The following is a 25,922-nucleotide window of genomic DNA, read 5'->3' as shown; positions in this document are numbered from 1 at the left end:
GTTAAGGCTCAACACTTATCGCTGCTGCTGACAAAGAAGGCTAAAGAGTCTATGTGAAGCACCGTATTTACTGAGGCTGCAGATCAAAAGACAGCCTGGAGATTAAAATTTTATTCATGATTTTCGGACATCCTGAACAAGTTCTCTGCACTTGTTTTCCTCTTACAAAGCAAGAGAATTGTACTTATCCTAAAGGAACTAAGGATGTGCAAACAAAAGGCACAACCATTCTGACTTCTCTATGACTCATCAGCTAACACCAGCTACCTCGCAGAACAACAAATAATCTCATTTAATCGGAATGTTTTATGTTTCTACTTTCTGTGCTGTATTGGGTGGCAAGGTTTTGATAGTGGGGGGCTGAAGGGGTGGCCTCTGTGAGAATCCAGAAGCCTCCCCCATCAGATAAGGGCCAGTTTCAGCTGGCTCCAATGGGACCTGCTGCTGGCCAGAGCCAAACTAATATGTGGTGTTGTTTGTACCTCTGTGAAAGCAGATTTAAGAAAGGGGGAAAAAACTACTACACAACAGCAGCTGGGAGAGAGATGAGAGAGAAGCAGCCCTGCAGACCCCAAGGTCAGTGCAGCAGGAGGGCAGGAGGAGCTCCAGGCAGGCAGCAGCAGTTCCCCTGCAGCCTGTGGAGAGGCCCCTGGTGGAGCAGGCTGTCCCCCTGCAGCCCATGGGTCCCACATGGAGCAGATCTCCACGCTGCAGCCCCTGGAGGAGCCCCCGGTGGAGCAGGTGGATGTGGCCTGGAGGAGGCTGCGGCCCATGGAGAGCCCCCGCAGGAGCAGGGCCCGGGCCGGAGCTGCAGCCCGTGGAGAGGAGCCCACGCAGGAGCAGGGGTCTGGGGGGAGCTGCCGCCCGTGGGGGACCCGTGCTGGAGCAGTTTGCTCCTGGGGGATGGACCCCGTGGGACGGAGCTGTGTGGGAGCAGTGCTTGGAGAGCTGCTGCCTGTGGGAGGGACCCAACAGGGAGCAGGGGCAGAGAGTGTCCATGAAGGAGTGACGGAGACGAAGTGCTAGGGACTGACCACAGCCCCCAGTCCATGTTCCCCTGCGCTGCTCATGGGAAGGAGATAGAAGAGGCTGGGTGGGGGGAAGGTGTTTGTTGTTGTTTCTCAGTGCTCTAGCTAGTTAGTAATAGGTAATACATTTCTCTAATCTCCCTATGCTGAGTCTGTTTTGCCCATTATGGTAATTGTTGAGCGATCTCCCCGTCCTTATCTCACCCCTTGAGCCTTTTCCATCATATTTTCTCCCCCTTTCCCTTTGAGGAGGGGGAGTGAGAGTGGCTGTGGTGTAGCTCAGCTGCCTGCCTGAGTAAAGCCATCACATATGCAACATAATGTAGCTAGCTATCAAGAACCACTTTGTTCCATCAAATGCAAGATTCATGTTTAGACCGTTACCAGATCTTTAGTAAAACCTTTTACCAACATACCATACTAAAAAGAAATTTATCTTTTTCCTTTTGCAAGTTAGTTCACAAATCTACATAGCTGGAGACTGGAGACTCCCAGAAACATGTTCCAGACTGCACACAGACAGGGAAGCCAATATTAATGACCTGGGCTGGAGAAACCTCACTCAACTGATGTGGAAAATGTAAGTTGGCTTTTATATAAAGGGTGCTTATACTTTTGTATTCCCTAATCACACTTTTAAAACTTAGCTAGGTCCTTGAGTGTGAAATACCAGGCAAATTAGGTTGAAAGAAAACAATCTGAATTTCGTATTCCTTTCCTTGGATAGGTGCAGGAGCCAGGGGATGTATGTGGTAACAGATGAGTACTGCCAGGGAGGCAACAGGCTGGGCCGCACATGCAGTGGCAAACAGGGTGGGACAGTGGACAGGCACCAAGACCTCCCTGTTTTGTTCAGTCTGCAGAAGCAGGAGAGGAGCTCAAGGTACTGCCTCTCGCTTAAAATCTAGGCAGCGTCTGCTGGGCAGCTGGACACTGTAAGAGCTTTTAGCTAAGGGAGCCAGGGACTGACAGGCACTGAATAGCTTTCTTTACAGCTGTATGGCAGAGTAACGGCAGAAATTTTAAGTACTGCTTGGGGATTTAGTGCAAGAGATGACTTTTTACCCCGTACTCAGTACTCAATATTCCCTCTCACATGCTTCTTTGCTTCTCTTGGCCATAGCTGCAGCTGGGCAACAGGAGGGAAACAGTGTGGCTACTGGCTCCAGGTAAAAGTAGTCAGAGGCAGCAACTGGCTGATTACCCCTGAGTTCTGCCTTTTGGGAGGGAGAAGAGGACAAACACAGCTGCTGGGGAAAGTACAGGAAAAAACTCGTAACATTAAAAAAAAAAAAAAAGAGAGAGAAAACAACCAATAAAACAAACTATCTAATTCAAGGACCTAACCAAATTTTAAACATGCTAGGAACTATGACTGGTATAACCACACTTTATTATTGACCAGTTCTCCGATGAATAATAAAAAGAAAACCTTAGAGAGCTGTGCCGTAGTGAATAAAAGCTGACTTACCTTTTACCCATAGGCTGAGTACTCATTCCTACCCTGGTCAGTGATGGCACTGATATCACCTACCAAGAGCATGGTGAAGCTCATCTTTGTAGAGCAGGGAATCAACAAGTGTAGACCAAGCTATAATGTGAAATTGCAAAAGGAAAGAGAAAAAGAGTATATAAAACTTAATTTAAAATCTTGCTGATTACGTTTACAGGGCAGTTGGCAGCTCGTAACTGAAACTGAGACAGTTTAGAAAAGCCTCATTTGTAGTGGAGGGTTGTTTCTGATATCAGAGTCTATGTATGTGATTCAGTTTGATTTTAGGGCCACAAAAAACCACTTGGTTCTTTGGTCTGTAAAAAATGTGATCTGTAAAAAAGCAACCTCAAAAGTGTCCATTTCTTTTACAGTTTGGGAATCTATCAAGGTTCTAGTTATGCTATTCTCAGGCTAATTTCTTTGACTCTTAATAAAATACGCCTTACTTGTCATCTCAATTGTTTATACCTCAGCTTCCAGTCAGAGTTTATTGTGCCGGTTTGCTCAGCCTACAGAGAGTTGTTTGCTAACAGTAATCCTTCCCCAACACCTTTACTTCCAGCTCACCGTCAAATCACCTGATAACCTTTCTGGTCTTAAACTAACAGAAGTAAGCCATCTACTCACTCAGTTTCCTACAGACACATGTACAACAGTATTGGGACAGTAGCCACTACAGTCACTCCAAGCTAAGAAGTATTCACCAAGACACGGTTTCCCTGCCGCAAACCCTGCATCCTCGGAAGGTCATCCTTCCACAACAGCCAAGCACTGCACGCCAAAGCTACGGAGCTGGGTTTGCAATTTTTGCTCTTTCAGGATAGCATTGAGACTTAATTTTTCAGAAAGTATGCATGCATTACATGCCCAAAGGAGACAGTTTAGAAGTGACATCTGGAAACTGGAGTATCAGCGTGCTAAGCACATGAGCTCAAACAAGAGATGCCTGAAGATAGGTAAGGCTTAAGCACGATAGACAGGTGATGATACGAAAAATAAAAGGCAAGAGGAGTACATAGATCTTTTCGTAATATTTGATTGTGCTCAGAGGACATTGGCCTGATCCAATGATCCGGATTTCCCTCACACTGGAATCATCATGTGTGTTGTCTCAGCTGAAAAAAAATGACATCAGATCAAAAGAACAGACAGATGAAAAAAGCAGAAGTTAAGAGCGGAAAACCTGGGAGAGAATTCAAGGTCAGTGGCACGACAACATGTTCTGCGTTGCAGCCCAGAGCAGACAGTAGGATCTCCTTTCTCAATGTAGTTTTGCATTTGAGCCTTTCAAAAATTGACCAGCAGTAACTCCCAGACCCAAAGAACGTTCTTCTTAAAAGGAAGCTGACATCTTTAATTTCCGCAAAATTCTCGGGAACTTTCTTACAAGCAACACAAACCCTAAAAACAGTGTTTATTGTCGACACTGTAACATGCATTAAACCTGACAACTGCTTTCTTATTGCTCAGTAATGCTACCTGTAATGTCTGTAATCCAGGGGAGAGAAAGCATCAATCACAGAGCCAATGTAAGAACACAAAAACAGCCTATAGCTATATCAAACAATTGCTATAAAGACACAAAATTGTTTTTTATTTCAAATAAAAAGCCACTTAACTAAGAGAGAAAAAAATCAGTACACAAGACAAAGGGGAGGAGGGAAGGGGGAAACAATGAAAAGCCCCAAAAGCACACCAGGCATACACCAACTTTGTGCCACGCCTGACTGTTCAAAACTGAAATTGCAAAGACTTTCAGATGCTTCCCCTTTTTGAATCCTGCATGACAAGAGACAATGGATACCATCTCCTTTCTCCTGCAAGCAGTGGGGGTACACTTATCTCCAGAATAGCAACTCAACAGAGATACACTAGGAAATGTGCTCATTCTAAGGTGTCACCAATTTTCCTGACATTCATTACAAAAGCAACAAACCTGCATAAAAATAACACGGTTGACACAAAAACACAGCAAGAAGAGATGCTACAGTGCTCTAAAGCTCTCTAGCTGACGGAAACTGGAGCTAGGATATTTTCTCCTCTGGCAGAGTTCATTCTCCCTTAAGCACGGACTGATGTCCAAGGTCACAAATCAAGCCTGCCATTGGTGCAAACACGAGAGCAGACTTTATGCAGGGCTACTTGGGTACTGCGTGACCCATCAAAGCCCTTCACCACATGGGCATAACTACATCATTTCCAGTCCCAGCTTGCTTCACAGTCTGCTACAGCGTCTGTACTAATGGGAGGGGGGGGGGGGGGGGGACCCGGGAAGTGGTTCTGTTCAAACCAGCTGTCACATTACATGTATTTTTTTTCTCTTATAAAAGACTCCCATGGCACCAAGTAATGAAACATTGACTGCAAATACAAAAAGATTCTGAAAACGCATAAACATTTATCAGAGATTAGCACTTCAAGTAATTAGAGGCAGAGCTGCTGCTTGTTATGTAGGTGAAGTAATGCCATGTAGTCAAAATGGGATGAAGACGCTCATGAATTAATTTTGTACTTATCACAGCAAACAATCTTAGCATCAGATAGGCAGCAAATTTCATTAAGTATAATTTAACAATATTAGTAAGTGACTGTTTTAAAAAGATGTAATGGCAATCTAGAGCTAGATTAAAATTATCAGGGCTAACATATGAGTCATATGTACACAATGATCTACAGCCCCATGGTGGACAATAAGCAGTCCATGAATCTCAAGAAATCTTTATTTTTCAGACAGAGCAATACATGGTGAAACACCACTATTATTCTTCATTAGTTTAGCAGTGACATCTGCACTTAGACCATCTCAGCTAAGATTTTTAAACAGTTTATAAAAAAATGAGTTTCTCAATACGTGTTCAGGGGAAAACATTACAGCCATTTAAATGAGAAATAAAATCATTAACTTTTTCAGCAAGTAAGCTGCACTCTTTTAAAATATCAACTTACATAAAGCATCGAAAGGTTGATATTTTATGGTTTTTAGAGAGCCTTCCCTCCCCTTCGATCATCAGGGGAACAGTCAACCAGTTACTATATAATCCAACCACTGGACTATGTCTGAAAACAGAAAAAAAAATCACATTGCTAAAAGCAAATGTTTCACTTACCTTTATCTCCGTCTGAAATAAGATCTCGTTCTCCCTTTTGAACAACTGTCAAATTCCCCATGGCTTGGCTGAGTCTTAATACACATCCATGATGATCACTACTGTCTACGGGGTCTCTAAGCTACAACACAAGAATTCCATACACAGTACGTGTTTTATTACTAGAACAAAATACTCTAACACGTCACTTCAGCATGTGTAGGGAAAAGAAAAAGCATCACCATCAGTCTTTCCAGGTATTTTTATTCTATACCCATTGCAGTGCCAAAAATACCTTTAAAAGGGTCTTCTGTAAAAAAGAGCTCTGTTGAAGAAAACGCACTGTTGTGGCAATTATCCCCTGGAGTGAAAACCCAGACAGTGCTCATCTTGCTTATAAGAAACAGCACATAATGTTTAGTCCAGTAATAACGTGTTCATTTACATAAAGACTACAAGACTGCACATACTTTAATTGAAAAAAGGAAAATAGCTCACCATAGCTTCATATAGTCTACTAAACTCCATATAGTTTGGAGTAAGAATAGCTCGCTGGTAGCCTTGAATAATAGAAGGCTGCTGGGAAATAAGCCACAGTCCATCCTGCAAAAAACAGTAAGAAGAACGCTTTCTGAATAGATTCTTAAATGTCAAGCCACTGAGTGAATCAAAAATATACTTACAGCATCAATAATGATAGGAATTCCTTTGAGTTTCGATTTTTCTATAATACCCTGCAAAAAAAAAAAAAATGTAGGTAATTTTAAGAAGCTTGCTAATTTAAAGCTTGTAACACCCAAAATAAATTCTGCATTTTCTTCCTGTCTAGAAGGTAGGTGCTGTACAACAAATCTGGTCATATAAGTTGCTTTTTCATAGTGAAATAAAAATTTATGTTATGGTCTTCAAAGTTAGGTAAGACATTTTCGTATTGACTGGTAATTTTACAGCTGCTTTGCTCTCTCCCCATTTGAAGCAGTGAAAACAGGGTTTCTACAACTGGCACCCCGGTGTTGACATGCAAACAAAAAAGCAATCCAACTCACTCTCCCTGATCTAGGTGGCTATATGCTAACTGAAGTCGTACATAGCAAAGACATATTTCCGATTATTTAAAAAAAAAAAAAAAAAAAAGTAATGTAATGATAAAATCCTACCCATAACTACAGTGCTAATTTTAACCGTCTTTCTGATGATGCCCTCACTGCAGTACTCAAATTTATGTCCTACAAACACCCTGAGACAAGCAGTATATAATACATGTCATTCCACTCGTGACCCCAGGGGTTTTATGCCTTCAAAACAAAAGCAAAAAGGTCAAGAGAAAAGACTGTTTGCAAAACTGTTTTCCAGCAAGCAATATGTACCAGCAGACTGCCTGCCCTTGTTTTCTCTCCTAACAGAGCAGTGGCAACCAACAACTGATACTCAAGATTTTTAATGAGCAATGAGCGATATCTTCTGTTGTTGAAGCTGGAGAGTTTATCTCTTTCTTGTATACGATAAGAGAGAGTGGTATCCATCCGGAAGTCTGACAGCTTTTGTACGTTATTACGCTTTTCAGATCAGCTATCATACGGCACCGAGCTCCACAGGTTATCAATAAATTAGGTAAGGAATAAGGAAGAAACATTTAATTAACTTCCAAGGTATTGAATGTACCTCTGTTCTTGTACTGTGGTCAAAAACACAGCCCATGTTGCTTCCTGTAAATTATTGACTATGGAATCTACATATCCTCACTCCTACATGACTTTTTTTTTTTCCAGTTTCAGTAGAAGTGTTTCCCTTCTGTTTTTAAATGGATGACCAGAATCTAGCAGCATGCTTTAACCCAACATTACTTTTGTTTGCTTTCATGTCATGTGAGAGAGAATCACTACCCACTGCAACAAGCCTGAGGACATCTCTCAAAACACAGCTGCAGCTAAATTGGAAGCCACTACAGAATATAATCCTTTCCATTACATGCACACACCTGCATAGGTCTCAGCTTGGGCTGTGTTTCACAGCCCACCAGGTGTCCATCCTTCTTGGGGTTCCAGGGGAACACCACCAGTCTTCATTTGTATTCAGCTACTTAAATAATTTTGAAGCAATATCAAGTTTTGCACAACTCATACTATCAGACTACTACTAAATTATTCAAATTTACAAATAAGCATATTTAACAGCTGTGCAAGGAGGAAATTTTAGAACATACCCAGAATTAGTGGTGGCATATTGAAAGCTAGGTAGCCTTTCTTTCAAAGATTTTAAGAAATTTATGAGATGGAATAATTTCTTTATTCATTAATATTAATCAGCAAAGATGTGCACAGCTCAGTTTTCCTTCACAGAAACTGTACTGCTTTGCCCCTGCTGTGTTCATTAACAATTACATTTAATTTGACTCGCTTGTAATAAAATAAGGCTGTGGATATGGCACCCTGCTTTTTTTTTTTCCCCTGCATAAATGAATGTTATACATCCAAAAGTCCAATTACTTTTGAACTGTAGTAGGCTCTTCTGATTCGATATCACACCGCACTGAACCCCAGAGGTTAGCAAGACACTATGTAAGAAAGCTTTCAGATCAGCCCCCAGAATTTTTGACGACACAAATACCATTCACTGCAACTTCATTTTATAACCAGTTTTAATTAGACAGAGTATTTTTGTACATTGGCAGCTTCCCCAAACCCTTTCAGTACACTTAAATGATTGCTGTCCCATTTCCAATTGATATGAATACCCAGTTTATTCTACTATGCCGGTTTCAGTACGCCAATCTTCCATGACAGTTTGTTTTTTAAAACCAAAAAAGATTTCCCCTAATGAAGCCTGATGCAAGACACAGATCTCAGAAGTCAACATCCATCCAAACGATTCTCCTAACTTCATTATGATCAATCCAGTGAATTAATTTGGCCAAATGTTTTCTGTTTCTGAAACAGTTAAGGCTTGGCTGTTGCTGTTATCGTCTGGCCCCTTTTCATGTTTTCTCACAACTGCCTGGTGGTTAGCATTTCTCTACATATCTAACAATAGGCTAAATCAATGACTTCTGAAGATCCACTGTCTACCTAAAAATTGTATGCTTAATTAAAAAAAAAAACAAGTGGAAGCCACAAAGCACAGAAGTGTATGTACAGGTAAATAGCTTCTGGAAGGTGAGGTCACTGGGACACTGGAGAAATAAGGCATTTCTTCCTGATAATGTTTTGAGCTCCCAGTTCTCTAACATGCCCTCCACGGTCTATGAGAGACATCTGACCTCTACTCTGAAGAAAAATTTCATCTTGTTAAGTAAAATCTACTGGCCAAGCAACTTTTGTTGTGTACTGAGTCTCTGAGGTATCAATTTCTAATCTACCTTACTGAAGCGATCTTTGCTTTCTCTTTCTCTCCTTATAAAACAAATAATCAGGGGATACAAAGTCCTTTGTCTTATTTAGAAAGCTCATTTTTTATTCTAAAAACACAAATCTAAAAGTAATTATTCTCCTTTCCTCCTGTTCCTTAAACTAGACAGAAGCTGCTTGGAGACAGACAAGGAACCTCAGAGACAAAGCTTCAGGGAGACAGGGAGTAACCATAAAAACAGAGATAAGAAAGCCCCCATACGACAACCACCTTTTGAAGGACACAGCATTCATCGGAGAACCTCTGCTTCCTAGTGACTGGGGACAGGACTCATCTCACCTGCTGCCATTTACAGGTCAAATGGCTCACTGTGAGAATGCCATTGGCTTAGGCACTGCATTTAGGGTGGGATGCATCACCAGGAAACATACCTGTCCCTCCTCAGTTATCACAGAGAGAGAATAGAAAACATACTGCTCTGTTTTTAGACATCAAGAATGAGGTGAGACGAACCCCGCTTTTAAACAGTCTATTACTGCAAATACTGCATACAATAATTACGTGAGTAAGAGGGGTACAGAGCAATAATGGCTGCATCCTCCTCTGTGTGGGGTATTTTATTTACGGAAGCACAATGCATTTTCAGCCAAAGCTGTGTCTTCATATTTGGCATGGACCTTCCTGTGTTAATACTTACAGCATACAGAAAAATCTTCTCTGCTAATTGTATAATTAATACAGCTCAGACTAACTACTTTCACACCAAAATCTATTTAATGGTTTCTAATGGGACTCTTTGTATGAGCAGGAGCCATCTGTTCACTTTTATCCCATGTAACAATTACTTACATGCAAAAGGATAGAGAAGAGAACATTGCTAATTAAAACTACTAAGAAATGTTACAGAGAATGCACCTGATACCAAGTTAAGGCAGGTTTCCAAACTCCAGTCACATAATTAAACAGCACTGCATACAGGCATCAATGACAAAACCAAGACATTGCCCCTTCCCCTCAAGTGGCACTTTGAGCATTAGATTTTGGAGATTCTAGCTCCGAGATATTCCAATGGACTACATTTCCTTACACAGAGCCTACTATACTGCAAAACCAGTGGTTCAGCTTGGTGCTGAACAGGGCAGGAGTACTTCCTTCACTCGGGGTCTCGTAAGCACTCAGGGACACCCAAAATGAAGGACTGGCCCGACAGGGCAACCTTGGCACTAGTCACGAAGCAGAGAGGACAACAAGGAGAAGCAAAAGCGATGTGCTGCTGTCGTCCAGTTTCACAGCCTACAGCCAACTGGGTTAGCCAAGATATCAGAGACTGAAAGCCAGACCCTTCTTCTGCGATAGTCAGTGAGGCCTGAATTTCAGTCTTCGCCGTTCACATAGAGAGCCCTAACATTTGGGGATTTTGGACAGCCTCTTGTCAGAGCTACCCCACTTTGTAGTCCTGCTGCACACGGAGAAGGCACCAGGCAGCACACTCCAGGTGAGCCTCTAGAGCTTCTTGCAGAGCTCTGCAGTCAGTCTGGACACCTCCCTGCAAGCCCACAAACCAATAACATACATATCCTGTTTACTCTGCCTGCATTAAACAGTATGCAACCTGGCCCTCCACGGCTCCTCGGAAAAGACAATTATGCATTGTTTTGCCTACACCTGACTTAAATACATTTTTCAGCTTTTTTAATTAGACGCGGATTGGCAGCAGAACGCCTGCAATGATTTTCGACATATTATTAGCCGTATCGCTACTTGTGGTTTTCCTGATGAACTGGTTTAGCCACACAATAACCTTGGCATTCGGTATTTGCAAAGGGAAGAATCAGGAAATTGGAGCCAATGGTTTTAACAGAAGATTTAATTTTAATGAAGTAAACAGAAAACCACAAGAGCAGCACATGACTCAACAGCTATCCCACAACAGTAATTAATTTTCACCAAGGATACATCACAGTCATCTTTCTACCTTGCACAGGAGAGAGATTGTGGGCAAGGTTTCCTTTACTGACACCAGCAATGAACACTGCATTTCCTAAGTCCCTGCTAAAGAGTCACGTCTTGGCTCAATTCCTTACCCACGTGTTCAAAAAGAAGTTCAAGCCTCAGCATGCTGGATAGCACTGACCACAACGACATCCAAACACTTCAGTAAGCTGCATAATCTTGCTCTCAGCCCACCAAAATGTATTCTAGTGCAATCTGCAAACGCCAAGTATGTTGTGAAATTTTCTGCTAGATGCTCCAAAGGAAGGACAAAATGAATTCAGAGGGCTGTTAAGCAGGTGAGATCCTTTAAACAACAGCTTGCATGCCTACAACTTGTCAATAACCAGCTTTCTAAGAGAGATGGGAGGCCCATTCTCTAAAAGCTCAAATACCACTTCTGAAGAACTGGTTACATTGAGGCAGCTGGTTTTGCAGTCCAGCAGTAGTGCTGCTGACCTGACAACACTGGGCTGTCCGACTAAGCTGGAGTAGCCAGACTCGAGGCAGCAACAATTCCTAGCTTCTGGAGTGGCAGAGACATGCAAAAGGGCATAACCTGGCACTGGTTAGGTCTTGTACAGCCAGGAACGATCAAAAAGGAATAGCAGCCCCCTTTACAAATAAAACACTACTGGAAGTTGCCATCATCTTCCAAGGGTCATAAAGTGCTGTTGAAATGTCTTCTCTATTTGCTTATATTCTGCACATGGACCCAACCTACCCTCATCCAGCAAGCCCAAATCCATAGTTTCACCTGGGAGAAAGATACAAAGGAAGAAATATATAGAAATTTCCCTGTAAATACTGCAGCTGGAAATATTTCTGCAGCCCCCACCTCTCACCAAGGTGCCCGGGAGTTAAAAACAAGTCCCACCCCAGCACAGTGTGCACACCAACTCCTACTGAGAGGCACTAAAAACCCGAGGAAACATTTCTGTGTTCCTTCCTTCAACAAACCCGGAATAACGCAGAGCTAGCATGGCCTCGGCAGCACAGAGGTCAGCAGGCAGCTCTGTGGCAGAGAGGCTTGGAAAATGGTCTTGGCAAGCACAAGTGTGTAATCTTGCACAGCTAGAGGTAGACACGTATTCCAAGTCCAAGCTGTGCTCAAGGCTACAGCCATGGATGCTGGGGAGGAGGCAGGGAAAGAAGCTTCCCTAAATGGAGTAGATTTGATACAGAAGGTTTTGAAATTTGTTAAAACTGGAGCTCCTCTGCTTGAGGTTCTTTGCATGGGAGCCACCTTTAGGTAACTGTTTTGTTTTGTTTAACTTCCTAGTGGAAACACAGTTAACTTTGAATGGTCCTGCTATTGCCTTTGTACCTTCCTATCACCCACGAAGTGCTGCAAGAATTCTTCCTCCTTTCAGAATTCAGCAACATCAATCAGAATCTCACTTTGTAGCCAAGATCTATATAAATTACCTTTAGCTAGCTTAATTGCTTCAGTTTTACTTTATAGGTTTCTGTATGCGTAACCATCACTAGCTCATTAATCATTCTAAGCTCTCAAACCTTACACACAAAATGATTAACTACTGACCACCACTCAGACCATCTGAATGAATCATTTAACAGAGACAAATATCCCTTCTTTGACACAAATAGCATCTTTATCTTGTGGTTTCTGCTAAATACAATTTAACTATGCCTTTTGTCTTTCACCTGTATTATCTTATGCTAGACCCTCTTTTCCAAAACCAATTTTCAGGTGCACAGGAAAGCATATTTTTTTTAAGCCAGGCAGAAAGTGAAAACAACTCTAAAGAATACCCCAATACCTCATCAGGTGCCTTGGAAAATATTAAGAGCTGCTGTTGCAACTAACAAAGCTGAAAATGCTCTAAGATGTTGGTTAATCAAAACTGTTCTGTTCCACATAAAAAAAATAAGATAAGAGTGATCCACTTCTGGATTCTCTGTTTGAATTCAAAGTAGAGCAGTTGCTGACTTGGAAGAACACTGCAGCTTAATGTCTGCCTCAATCATATGTTAAATTTTAAGAGAAGTGACATAATCGAACATAATGTCTGAACACAAGAAGAAACACAAGAAAACAAAGCAAAAGCCTCTGAAGTGCTATCCCAGTTATGCAGAAGACAGAGCGCTCCTTTTTAGTTATCCCTTGTGAATTCACGCACAACTAGATACCACTTGGGAAGCTGTATTTATGTATTCCCACCCCTAAACCCATCCAAATCCAGTTTAAGCAATAATCCTGCTTACTCCAACCCAAAGTAAGGATTGTAAATCAGAATAAATAAATGCGCTGAGTTTCCACATGTTGTCTCATCCACTGAACATTTACACTCCCACAGCAAACTCTTTAAGGTTTCCAATTTATGGTTGGTTATGTTAATGTTAAATTTAGCTTGGGATATTCATGGTGAGCTGTTGGCATTTTGTCTAAAAATGAAACAAACTTAAGTTGAACTGCAGAATTTATCACTGCCAATTTCTTTCTAGCCTTCTTAGCTGAATACTGTTCAGAAAGTTGAAAAGGTATTCAGTGCCAGCATTTTGCTTACAAATGCTTTTAAGAATCAGAATCAAGTTAAACAACAATATAAGCCTGCACAGAGAAAGCAAATAAACATCCCACTTCACTGTGAATGACTTTCATCAAGAGCCATTACATATATTAGAAAATAAATTCTGCTTGCAAGCTTCATAAACCTGTATTTAAGGTCCTGTTAGCATATTTTCAAACACTGTTCTTCTAATCAAGACATTTGTGAGGAAGCCACAGAATACTAATAGTTCTGAGCATAAGCAGCAGTAATGCTTAGCGTAACCAACAGCATTTTTCTGCTTAGAGCTGGTGTTCCCAAGCTTTATCTGCACCAAAAACAACTGCGTCAGACCCCAGGAGCTGCCTCACACTAGGTGAAGGTCTCCATGAATGCTGACTCTCTTCAGGCTGTCTGGAAGCGATGACTCTTGGCTAGTTAGAGAGTATTTTCTCACTGGATGCTACTTGCAGTATATGCATCTGTCTTAGGGGTTGGGGGGGGGGGAGGGGGGCTCAGAAAAATACACACTTTACAGATGTATTTTCACAATGGGTGCATGTAAATGCCCTCTGGTTTTGTCTCTGCAGTATCACAGGCCTAAGACTCCATCCGCCTCACCTCCTCCTAGCTGCAGGCAGAAGATAGAAAGCTGCACGTCCTCGGTGCTACTCAAGTTCCCTACGAACTGCTGAATCCCCACAGCAGGAATCTCCAGAGGATTTTGCAGATGACATAAACAGGGCGGGAAGCACGCGCTCACGTTACACGTAGCGAAAAACTAAGTTTCTGGTAAATAATTTTTCTGCTAATTTGAGTCCACACGAGTGGTGTTCCCAGAGAGTAACACATCCTGTTGTTCACACTCATGCACAGCGGCAGGCATCACAGACAATGCTGATCTAACAACCTCAGCATTAGCCTGGGGTGCTTCTCAGATGCCTTTTAATAAATACAAACAGAACCCAGTGCGTTTAGATATCTGCTCAGGTATCAAGAGGAAATCGCTTCCCAAAGCCCACGGAGGCAGACTTAGCTTTATCAGACTGCTCTGACGACAAAAGGTGGCTCCGTACTCCATAGTCCTTTTGAGCTTGTAAAAACCAGTGCAGATACAGCATACTGAAGCATCTGGTCCCTTTCTTACCATTTATTAAGGCTGTGAAGCGTTGAGTAAATCCTGAAGGCATGAGGCCCGAAGGGGGGAAATTAATCCACATCAACAGAAAACAAAGGCACAAAGGCTGATACCTCATTTGAGGTGGGACTGAGAACCCAGCTAAAAGGGAAAGCTTCCAATGGACTCTCTCTGGGCACGCTCCATGGAGGTGACCCATGACAACAGCCCAAACCGCTCTCATGCCTTACTAGAAGTAATTAAAGGCAAGGAATTTCCATGCAACCGTAACTAGCTAGTGATTCAAGAAGGGTGGAAGATGAGCTTTCTGAAATTTATTATCCTAGCAGATAGCAGAGATCTTCAAGGAGAAAATAATATTTGAACGACTGTCTCAGGAGCCTCAGGAGCTCAAGCCCTCATCTTGGGGGAAGGAGACTGGGGGGAGGGGAACATAAGTATTATCTACCAACAGTAATGAGCAGAAATGGGAGCTAGGCCGGGCCTCAGTCAATAGAAGAGCCCAGGCTGGTATTCAGAACATTTTCTCGGAGATAAAACAAAGACTGAGAATTGAGTAAGAGGAACAAGTGTGTATTTTGAGAACCCAGTTGATCTTGCTATTAATCATTACCTCTCCTGCAGGAGAAAAGCAAGCACGCTCTGCTGAAAACAGCCATCTACCTTTGCTGCTGCAAGGCAAAACACAAAAAAGACCGGAGTGGCCAAATGCAGGATTCACTGCTACCAGTTCAGGGGAAGAGGCAATGAACCCAGTGACAACAAAAGATGATTTCAACGTCAAAGTCATGCTTTGATTAAGGATAAGGCTCTTCACAAGGTGGAACACTTTTCTCTGCCTGCTTCCAGTAGTAACCACTATTCAACAATTCCAATTCTGTATTGGTCCATTTGACCATAGGGCCAGTAATGTACCCCATGGGGATTCACCAGACTCAGAACCAGAAAACTTGACAGGAGTATCACATTCATGCCACGAGGAGAAGAGGAAAGGAGACGACAAGAGGCTGGAAACTGATACAGGAACAGCTAAGCCCATAACTTCCTGATTGCCAGGCAGCAGGCAAAATACAGAAACAACCTGAAGCATTAGGGAGTATCATCTACCCTCCCAAAGGGCTCTGCAAGGAATATAGTACTCCTTTCCAAATTCTTCTAAGGAACTGCACATCATCCTGCAGGACAGGAACTTGGTTGGTGGTACAGGTGAGAATTCTCCTGGTTCCATACCTCAGGCTACAAAAAAAAAATCACATCAGAGTAAGACCAGAAGTGCAATCATCATCCCTGGAATGGCTGAAAGAAGTGCTCTGTGGTGGGGACATGCAATATGGGCACAACACCTCTTCTGTGTGAAATAAAAAGGTGGACAGACAATAGCATTGGAAACATGCTGCCTCTAAGCATTGACTGAAGACAATCCCAGGAACCTTGGCCTTGTTTGCACATGACAGCTGAATTCTGTCTCAGAGTCTAAACTACCACCAGCTTGCATACCAGCTGAGGTGAACACAAAGAAGCAGCGGTACTGTCACTGTTGGCCAGGATCAACCACAGACAATGGAAAATAGATGTGCTGGTGTTGCCTACAAGGAAGCTGGCTGTGGTAGCCAAGCTCCACACAAGACAGGGAAACAGCACTACTGAAGACTGAAGCAGAATGGCGAGCAGAGACAATTCAACCTGTATGCTCCAAAGCTGAGATGTGGAGCAGAAATGATTTTTTGTTCCTTTCTCTTTTTGGAGAATAGCCTGGAATGCTTATTTGTTCCAGAAATGGAAGGTCTAATCATGCCAAGTCTAGAGCTGGCACACCTGCATGGGATCCAAACAACAAAAAAGGACCCAACAAAAGCTTTTTGTAGTAGATTTTTCTGAACCTGCAGCTCCTGGTCCTGCAAACCTGTAACTAGGAAGCTCTGACAGGGCATCAGACCTCACCCAGACAACTGAGGAATAGTATGCAGGGGTTGTAGCACAGGCTCACACAAGAGGGGGGATAAAACTTGTTGAGTTAGCTTCTTTTAATGGGACCTGTAGATGGAATTACAGCCAAAACCAGACAATCACAGGAAGCCTATAAGTATGTATTCAGAGCACCACTACACTCAAGAAAAACGTAGGAGGAAACCAATCACAAAGTGCTTCTTTCCATCAGACTGCTGAAAGGACCTGAAATGCCACACTGCATCCACTGCAGGCATTAAGCATGAAGGAGGCAGATGACACCATAAGAACACCGAGAGAACAAAGCGCCTTGAGCGAGAAGATGCACCACCTAGTCAGCAAGCACTAGGGCTATTCCACGATAAATCACTGTCCTCTGGCCATATACCAGAAACTGCAGGTTGCTGCCTTAATGCCTTGATTTCTCAATGCTCGGAAGAGAAAAGCAGCCCAAACACATGACTGTTTGGACAAGCACATTCGTTTGCAGTGTGCTGGCACAGTTCTGACAAGACCCAGACAAGAACAGCAGAGAAGTGACAGATAACTAGGCCTCATCACCTTAATGGTGCAGAATGAGGAAGAGGAGAAGCCTCCTCCCATTCTCACCGCCGCTCTGATACAAAACCCTGAAACAAAAGCAGACACTAATCTACATCTCAGCCCTGTATTCAAATGACAGCATGCTGAGGTTAGCTTAAAGAGAAGAGAGAAAATTACATACCCAGTCAGCCTCTTAGAAAAGTTTAAAATAGCAATGCTATCATCGCTTGCTTGTTTTCTGGAAGGTGAAGAGTGATACAAAGCTTAAACTTCACTGTCAAAGCAAGAGGGAGGCTCAGCCTTTCCTCAGCACAGAGAAGCACCAGCCCTCCTCAAGCAGGTAACCAGAGTTCACTTGTCCCCAATTACATGCACTTCTTAGAGCTTTTGGTCGAATGAAGAATTTAGAAGATTATGGTTGTTGGATTAAAAAAAAGAAACACAACACAACTGAATAACTAATGAACACTTACATAATTATAGTGAAGACAAAGAACTTGAGCTTTAATGTGGCTTGAAATTAACAAGGTCAGATCTACAGCTCACATAAACATGGCCCTATCATGAAGGAACTTCCGAACAGCTTGTCTTCACTGACTGGGTTTGTTTCTCTAACTTCAAGAAAGCTCACACAGGACACCCAGGCTGAAGTAAAACTATGATTGTAATTCACTAAGAAAGCAAAAAATATTTTTAGCAATGAAGAAAAAAAAAAAATAAAGGAATCTTCCACATACTATCTTAGATGAGAACATGACAGATATTTAGAAAGCCCAGATGGACTGAAGAAGCTTATGTTAGATCTTTTAGATATTCTAAACAAAGCCTTAGTTTCTTTTAAGGTTAATTTCCTCTAGGAAAAAAAAAAAAAAAGTAAAAATAAAACAAATAGGAAAAATCATTGCTCAAATCTTTTTTTTCCTGCAAAAAGAATTCTAAAGAAAGTTTTCAAAAACCATCTTTGTTGAAAGTTTACATTCAGCATCAAATTTGATTTCTTCATCAGCTGTAATAAATTTATTTATTGCTACTCTTCAAAGCCACGTTTTAGTTTTTGTTTTGTTTTGCATCTCTATATCATAAAACAAACATTTTTTGAAAGCAGAAGGAGAATTAAAGGAGCGAAGAACTACAACAGCAACTTTCTCTAACAAAAGCCTAGGAAAAATGCCCTCCATCAATCTCAAGGTATTCTGAGTATCTTGGATAGTGCGGTCTCCAGTCTCTTGCCTCCTCTGATTCGTAATTTCACTGTGCAACTGTCAACATTTCTGTAATTTCTATTAATTGCACTTGTTAGTACCACTGATTAATTCAGTAATAGTCCTCAGAATTCTTTTCTACGTTAACATCACTCTAATTTTGTACAAAGTGAAATATGTACTTTGAACATGAAGAGATCTATTGGTAGTAATACAAGACATCATGTGGAAGACTGTTTAAGTGCCTGTTAGTTAGAGCACAGAGCTATCTAAGCTCCTGTTTTCAGCTTTCCACTAAGACTTGACAGAAAATAGGATTACTTCTTTATCCAGAGTAGAAATCTGCAACATTTTATAATTAAGACCATTATTTCTTATTGCAAGGGGACACAGTCCCTGTTCTTTGGTCCCTCTCCTTTCAGAACCTGTCAAATACAGCTCCTAAAATTAGAAACTGAAATTCATGTTTAGGTTCTTACAGTACAGGTGCTCGGCACCTATGAAAACACAGAACCCTTCAGTGGTGCCAACATCTATTTCTTAATTAGCAACTTTCACAATCAACACAAAAGCAAATCAAAACAACTATGTGGGTGCCTGAACGTAAAGCATCAGTCTTAATTTTAATAATGAAGACCATAATTAACAGCTGCAATTTTCTGTCAACAATATCCAATTAAATTCTTCCCTTTAAATTATAATTGCTACAATAAATACTAACCACTCATAAAAAATAAATATATAGTCTTCTTTAAAAAAAGTAAGAATGAATTACCAAAAGTATTATATCGCAGTTCCCTTTCAATCATGGACATATATTGCAACAATTTTATTTAATCTGTTAGTTGTTAACCAGAAACATCAGTGTAATCACACAGATATGGAATTGGTTAATAAAATTCAACATGAAGGCATAGAACAAAATAGCAGTAAGCATATTACCTTTGCGTTCTCAAGTAGAACTTCATCTCTACCTAAGCCAGGTCCTATGACAACTGAGTGCAGTCGTGGTAACCACTTCTCCACCTCATAGACAGCATTCGGACTATCACTAAACAAAATTAGGGGAAAAAAAAAATAGGCATGTTCAAAAAGGCTTCATTTTAGCATTCTCAAAATCTGAGTTCCAGGTGCAAGACAGAAAGAGCTCTCATATCCTGAGTGTCAGGCAATTTTATCCTTCTAATTACTAAACATCTGTAACCCAGGAAATATGGCATGGTTGCCCAAATAGCTAAAATGAAACATTTCTCTCAATTCATTCCTTAAGGGATACCACATAAAAATGAGGAAATAATTACAAGTATCCCCTAAAGCTATTACAAAATATTAGAAAAAATAAGAAGAAGAAAAGGGCAGAGAATCAACAGTTGTTACAGTCTGTCACAGTTCCCTATAGAGATTACACCTTGGAGAGAGACACACCATCTCACAAGTGGATACTGCAGCTTGCTGGAAATTATGCAATTATTTATTATTCTGTATGGCAAAATGATAAATCTACTCGTGCGCTTTTTTTGTCTGTTGTTTCCTAAGCACTTGTTCCAACTGAACTGCAGCCAAATTGTCCCCTTTCCCCGAAAGACAAGAGAAGCAGCAAGCTGTTCACTACGGGTATCATGGGGTTGTAGTGTTAAGATCTCTGTAGTGTTTAGGTTTTGCCTGTGCTGGAAAAACGACACGAATACCCACTGCCAAGTGCAACTGCTGCAATCCAGCACTCAGCAGCTCACCAGAACCGTTTATTTTGTTCCGATCGGTTTTGTTGTGTAAATAGGTCAGAACATTTTGAAAGCACGTCAGTAAATCCTCGCTGTCAATACGGAGGGGAAGTTTAGCCTCCCTCCCCACCTCCGGCACAAGCGGCTGATAACAGATGAACATTTTAACCCAAGCACAGGGGGCAAAATCTCCCTGCATGCTAAGCAAGGAGGTGCTACATGACAGCACAGGGTATTTTCAGCTTGCGATACTTTGACAGAGCTGTTATTGCGGATAAAAGCCCCTGCATGTTTTTCATAACCAACAGCTGTAACGCTGGGACACACCATTTGGGAACAAGTGTTTAGCCCGGGTCTGGCAGAATCAGCAAATTCCACAGTGATTTCTGCAAGTGCCAGGCAGGAGCCAGCAGCTCGTGCAGCTGCACAAGCGAGGCGGCCTGCTCACGCCTGGCCGCGGCCCAAAGGCCTCGCCACCACCAAGGGCCGCTTCACAAATCCCCGGCGGCGCCCGGGGCTGACGCCACGGGACACAGCTCTGTCAAAACAGCACTGTGGGGTGGAAGTGACGGCCCAGGGCAAGGGCAAGGGGGACGGCGATGCACGTGATGACACCGGTGTCCCTGAAGCAGCTTCCCCGCTAAGCGAGCTGAAGTCGAATTTCTGCTGGAGCCGTGCAGCTCCCCCATCCTCTAGGCCACAGGGACACAGCTGTGGTCCGAATTGCTCGCCCCTACTCCTCCCTACAACCACCTGATGTTGATACAGGCTGGAAACACAAATATTTCAATAAATATTTAAAGCACATATTTAAAAAGTCCTTTTTTCTTTTCTTAATATGTGGTAGGTAGACCACTTGAAAACCTGTCTTTGAACCAAATCCTATTAAGTGTCAGCATTTCTGGATGCAGACCACATTTTTATTTATATATTACACATTGAAACTGGTTTTAGCTTTAGACCAGGAGAGCTGTTCTATAGCAAAACCCTGTCTTCCTGGTAAGGATGTTTGAAAGGACTGGATTCAAACCAGCTTTGGATAGCGGAAGACAAATACACAAAATAAACGTTACTTTAAATAGAGCAAAGATTGTACCAAAACTTCCTCTGCAAATAATAAATTTTCTCATGCAAATAATCTCAAGGTAGAAAGTTTACTAGATTATTTATACTCAGACTTCAAATAAGATAATTTGGTCTCCAACCCAACTGATAATGTACACTCTTCAAAACAAAGCCATCTCTTGGGAAATGAACAGTCCAACACGAAGCCACTCCTGCTCACTTTGCCCCTGGTAATAATAAAAACCTACCGTAGAGCTTTTCATCTTCAAAGCATTTTACAAACATTACGTTTCACATAACTCCTTCGCAATTTCGCATCGAGAAGCAACCCAAGGCACATGAAGGGCCAAGAGATTCAAAATGGTGATAATGACTATTACATTGCAAAATCAGCTATTAAAAACATGCTGAAAAATATCTGATGGATTTTATTCTTTATAAATGGAAGCAGAATGAATACTGCCTCCGAGTAGCATCACACCAACCTCACTTCAAGTTACCGGATGCTCACAACAGCTGCAATCACCTAAGGACACCTTATAAACTCTCCTGGCTCTGCTTGTCTGAAAGTAGAAGGGCTTATCACATCAGGTTACAGCTTAGTCCCACACACAGACATCAAAGTAGTAGTATTTTAAAGCTGACAGAGTAAAGATGACCACCGTGTAACTTTCTTCAGGAAGATGATGAATGGGTATCATCTCCAACTTTCCTGACCACAGGATGTAGAACCAACAGAGAAACTCCTTCAGCTCTTAACAACTACAGTCTACACACAATATTTAAACATCCCCAGATTGGTTTTCTGACACAGAAGTCAACGGGCCCTTACACCGTAAGGCTTCAGAGCAGGGTTAACAACCAACCTGCCTACCAGGCACAGCCCCTGGACTGTAGTAATTCCCCAGCAAAGGAAGAAGTTGTTTAGGAAAAGCTACGTGGCATGGGCCAAAACCTTGCCCAGGATCATTTGGATAATTTGGCATTATGGATAATCATCCATAGGTAACTGGGAACAAATATGCCCTGGTTCTGTTTACTTTACTACTGCAGACAAAACCAACATGTATTCTTGTTTCTCTGGGGATTAAAAAAACACAAAAACAACAACAACAACAAAATATTTCTGAAGTACCAGCACAAAACACAAATCATATCCTCAGCTGTTCGCTGTGTACTGTACTCACAAAAATAACTGTTACTTCCTGTATCCCTTCGTGCCAATTGCTCTGCCTAATTCCTAACCCGATTTCAAACCACTCCATTTAATTATCGCCTCTGCTGCCAAAAAACATGCACACACAAATTAGCACCATTTTTTGAACATATCTATAAAGGTATGAGGTATGAAGATCATGTCCCCTTGATCAAAAGAGATGTAATCTTCAGGCCTAGATAGACGGGGATTGAGTAAACAAGAATCATTGTTGTCTTTAGGGGTGCAGAGCCGTACGATAAAGTAACAAGGCCTTTTTTCAAAATAAGAATCACAAATGCAATACCCCTACTCCGAAGAGCAAAGCTAATACTAATATAAAAACAAGTCAGAAGATCTGTTGCAAAACGACAAGCATTTGAACTTCTGAAAAGAGAGAAAGAGCTGTTATCTTCCCTGAACAAGACTTTGATTAACTAAAAGTTAGGGTTTTCACAGAACCACAAACTGATTGAAGTGGGATGGGACCTCTGGAGGCCATCTGGTCCAACCCCTGATCAAGCTAAAGAAACATCACCCAGCGCAGGCTGCCCAGGCCCATCTCCAGGTGGCTTTTGAAGGCCTCCAAGGAGGAGGCCCCACAGCCTCTCTGGGCAGCCTGTGCCAGGGCTGTTACGCACACAGCACAGAGGTGCTGCCCGGTGTCTTGATGAAACCTCTTGGGTTTCAGTTTGTGCCCACTGCCTCTTGCCTTGTTTATTTCCCACTTTTCTCGTCTTTTATTTCCCTAAATAAAGTAATCTCACAAAATGGGAATGATTTAGGAAGCTGAACTGAAGCAGTTACACTAGTAAACATGGATAGAGAACTACAATACTACTGTGCAGATGCGTGAAATAAAATATTCTGGTGACAGACCACAGTTGTAGATTTGCAGGCAATGAACAGATCTTTAAAGAGCCACCTAATTTCCAGCTAACCACTATTCCGTGAAATGTTATCAGACACCATTTTGCAGGAAATCTAGGTTATGACAGCTCACTGTTGTTCAAGCAAGCAACCAACCAACAGCCTTCCAAAACCCAAAAGCTTTGTCAAAGTCTTAGCTTGTCTGGAAAACAACCGATAAAGCTCCGACTGCATACAGAAAAGGACTACCGCAGCATGAACATGAAAATAACATCTGCAAGACAACAGAATTATTGTTTTTCAGGCAAACAGAAGAAGCTTGCATAAGCCATCGAATTCCTGTGAAGGCCAGTAGGCGAGGAAGAGTCTAAAGCTAGCGTCAAGTGTCAAAAGATAACCTCCTATCAAACAATCAACTTCACACATCGTCCATTAGGCAAAGCAGAGGTAAATAAATAAGCAATCCTACAGTCTCACAGTGGGGCACACTGTGAAAAAAGACCCCACACGTTTCTCTGATCAAGCTTTCCTTGGCTGTTAGTGAGAGGCTGAGGAGAGACACAAAGCCTTGCTCAGTTCATGTAGAGAAGACTGCAGTCTCTTGGGAAGGGAGACACAACAGCTTTATCACTTGCCTTCCTTGAACCCCCTTCATAGACAGGACCAAGGCATGGTGTTCAGAATCTTGTATGTTTATTTTTTTGCTTTCTTCTCTGCCTTCAGAATGTAACTTTCATGGAAAATCCTAAAAAGATAATAGTTTCCCTTCAAATTTAAATGGCATCTAGTCTCTGAAACAGTGAGGACTTTTTTGTGTGAATTACTGGTAACTTCAAATAACTTCTACGAAACTAAAATCAGTACATGCTGAAAAAATATCCTCTTGGCTTTCCACTCAAATTATTTTACATACGAGAACTACACCAGTTTCATTACAGTGCATATGACAGTAATTGCTAGATTCAGTACTGTGAAGTCTCTTTGTTGCCTCTTACCTAAACGCACAGCCTCACAGCCTTTTATATCTTTTAGTTTTGAACTGCTAATAAGAAAAATAAAAACTTTAAGCTTTTTCCTCTTAAGGACTCTTTTACATTACACTATCACAAAAAAATGAAATAAGACAGTTCTGTAGATCTTTATCTTGGTGAAAGCTCGCTGTAATAACCTTTCAAAAAAAAAAAAAAAAAAGAGCCTGAAAATAGATGGTGACTATTGCCCTAAGATCACCCACAGTTTCTAAACATCTTCCAGAGCAGTTTGTAACAGATATTTGATAGTCACCATCTGCTTGAAAGTCTACTCTAGCTGGTCACTGTCCAGAGTTGGAGAACACTTAACAGTTAGGGCCTAAAACATAACTCCCCTCTCCTGCCCCCCAAAACAAAAAGAATTTTGTTGCATTTTATTCAGAGTGGCTTTCACCAAGTGATCAAAAGCTGTCAAGGCAATAGCTTTAAATTATCACAGAAAGGTCTAACCACAGCAGCTTCCCCATGAATGACAGTTACTGTCATTGCTTTCTAGAAGAGGGAAAAGGAACAAGGATGCAAAGGTGCAGCCTTGTCAAATTTTACATGGAAACAAGAAACTGAAGCAAAGTCAGCACAGGTCTAACTGGGAGCTACGGAAATAGTAGATAAACACAAATGGCAGCACGTACGGGAGGCAGCAAGACAGCAGCTTTTCGTGTTTGTTTTAGGCAGGTGGAACCACCTAGGTAATCTGAGTAATCTTAGGTTTGGACTTGGTAAAATGCCAACCAGGGGGACCTCCTGCTAGAGAGGGTCAAGGGACACAACTGCTGTCACCCGATCAACCATACAGCTCCTCACAGGAGAAGACTTTTTTTAAAATTCTGCTCATTATCAGTGCACACTGGGAATGATTGAACCCAACTCCAAATGCATTAAAATGTATCATTGCAAAAGTCTGTTACGTAAACTCAGACAAAGACATTTTAAGTGGGCAGTTTCAAAAGCCAACCTGGAGTCTTATCTTCAAAGATGAGAAAAAGTCTCTGATCTGAGGATGAAAGAGCTTTGGTTTTGTTTGTCCAAGCACTGCAGGTAATTATATTAACGTGAATCAAATGCTAGACCTGCTGACATTTAGATCCTGTCATGTTCTACTGTACATCAAAAGAGCACAAGATGGGACATAATGTGTAGCTCTAGAATTTAGGTAGTTATCTCGGAAAGCTAATTATTAACTATTGTGGTAAACCTTGGCTGAAGTCATTATTGGAAAATGGGCAAATAAGAAAGGGAGAGAGATTATTCTCCAAAGGTTAGGTCAAAGGAATTATAAGCAAAACCAAACAGTGCAAAAAATGAGCATAACATAAAAATAATCATATATTCCCAGAGTAGCTGTATTTCTCCATGTTTAAATCATCGTTCTTGTAAATTAACTCCAAGTTTCCTGAAGTCCAAACTTTTCAGGCAGCATCTCTCAGCTCCGTGCACAGAACTGGAAATAACAGTTTGTTCTAGGAAACCTCACTGATCCCATGATCATCTCATGGGATCCAAGCACCTCTATCAGGCAGAGTCAATCTCCGTGATGACAGTGGTGTGAAGTTGGTTGGATGCAACTGGAGACCAAAAAGAGGTATTTAGAGAATTAAGATTAGTATATTAAAATGTCAAAAACAAAGTTCAGAAGACAAAATGGTTAATTTCACCTGCCAGGCTGTTGAAAGATGCGTATATAGTGTTTAACCTGCAAACGCTGCAGAGACATCAGTTATTTACTTGCTACAACCTGACTAAATGACAGG

General features: G+C 41.6%; 1 protein-coding gene across 6 annotated transcripts in view; it reads right to left on the bottom strand.

The window, feature by feature from the left end:
• NAXD (NAD(P)HX dehydratase) overlaps positions 1-25,922 on the bottom strand; it is a 51,035-nt gene that overhangs the window by 9,009 nt on the left and 16,104 nt on the right. For all 6 annotated transcript variants that reach the window (XM_035318092.1, XM_035318071.1, XM_035318075.1 and 3 more), the window contains 4 exons: positions 19,232-19,340; positions 6,293-6,343; positions 6,108-6,212; positions 5,631-5,751 (listed from right to left, as the gene is read on the bottom strand). In XM_035318092.1, the coding sequence (XP_035173983.1) occupies positions 5,631-5,751; positions 6,108-6,212; positions 6,293-6,343; positions 19,232-19,340 (386 nt within the window). The remainder of the gene's footprint in view (positions 1-5,630; positions 5,752-6,107; positions 6,213-6,292; positions 6,344-19,231; positions 19,341-25,922) is intronic.

Source organism: Oxyura jamaicensis, chromosome 1 (genome assembly GCF_011077185.1).
Source record: "Oxyura jamaicensis isolate SHBP4307 breed ruddy duck chromosome 1, BPBGC_Ojam_1.0, whole genome shotgun sequence".
Taxonomy (NCBI): domain Eukaryota; kingdom Metazoa; phylum Chordata; class Aves; order Anseriformes; family Anatidae; genus Oxyura; species Oxyura jamaicensis.
This window is presented reverse-complemented; position numbering and strand designations above follow the sequence as displayed.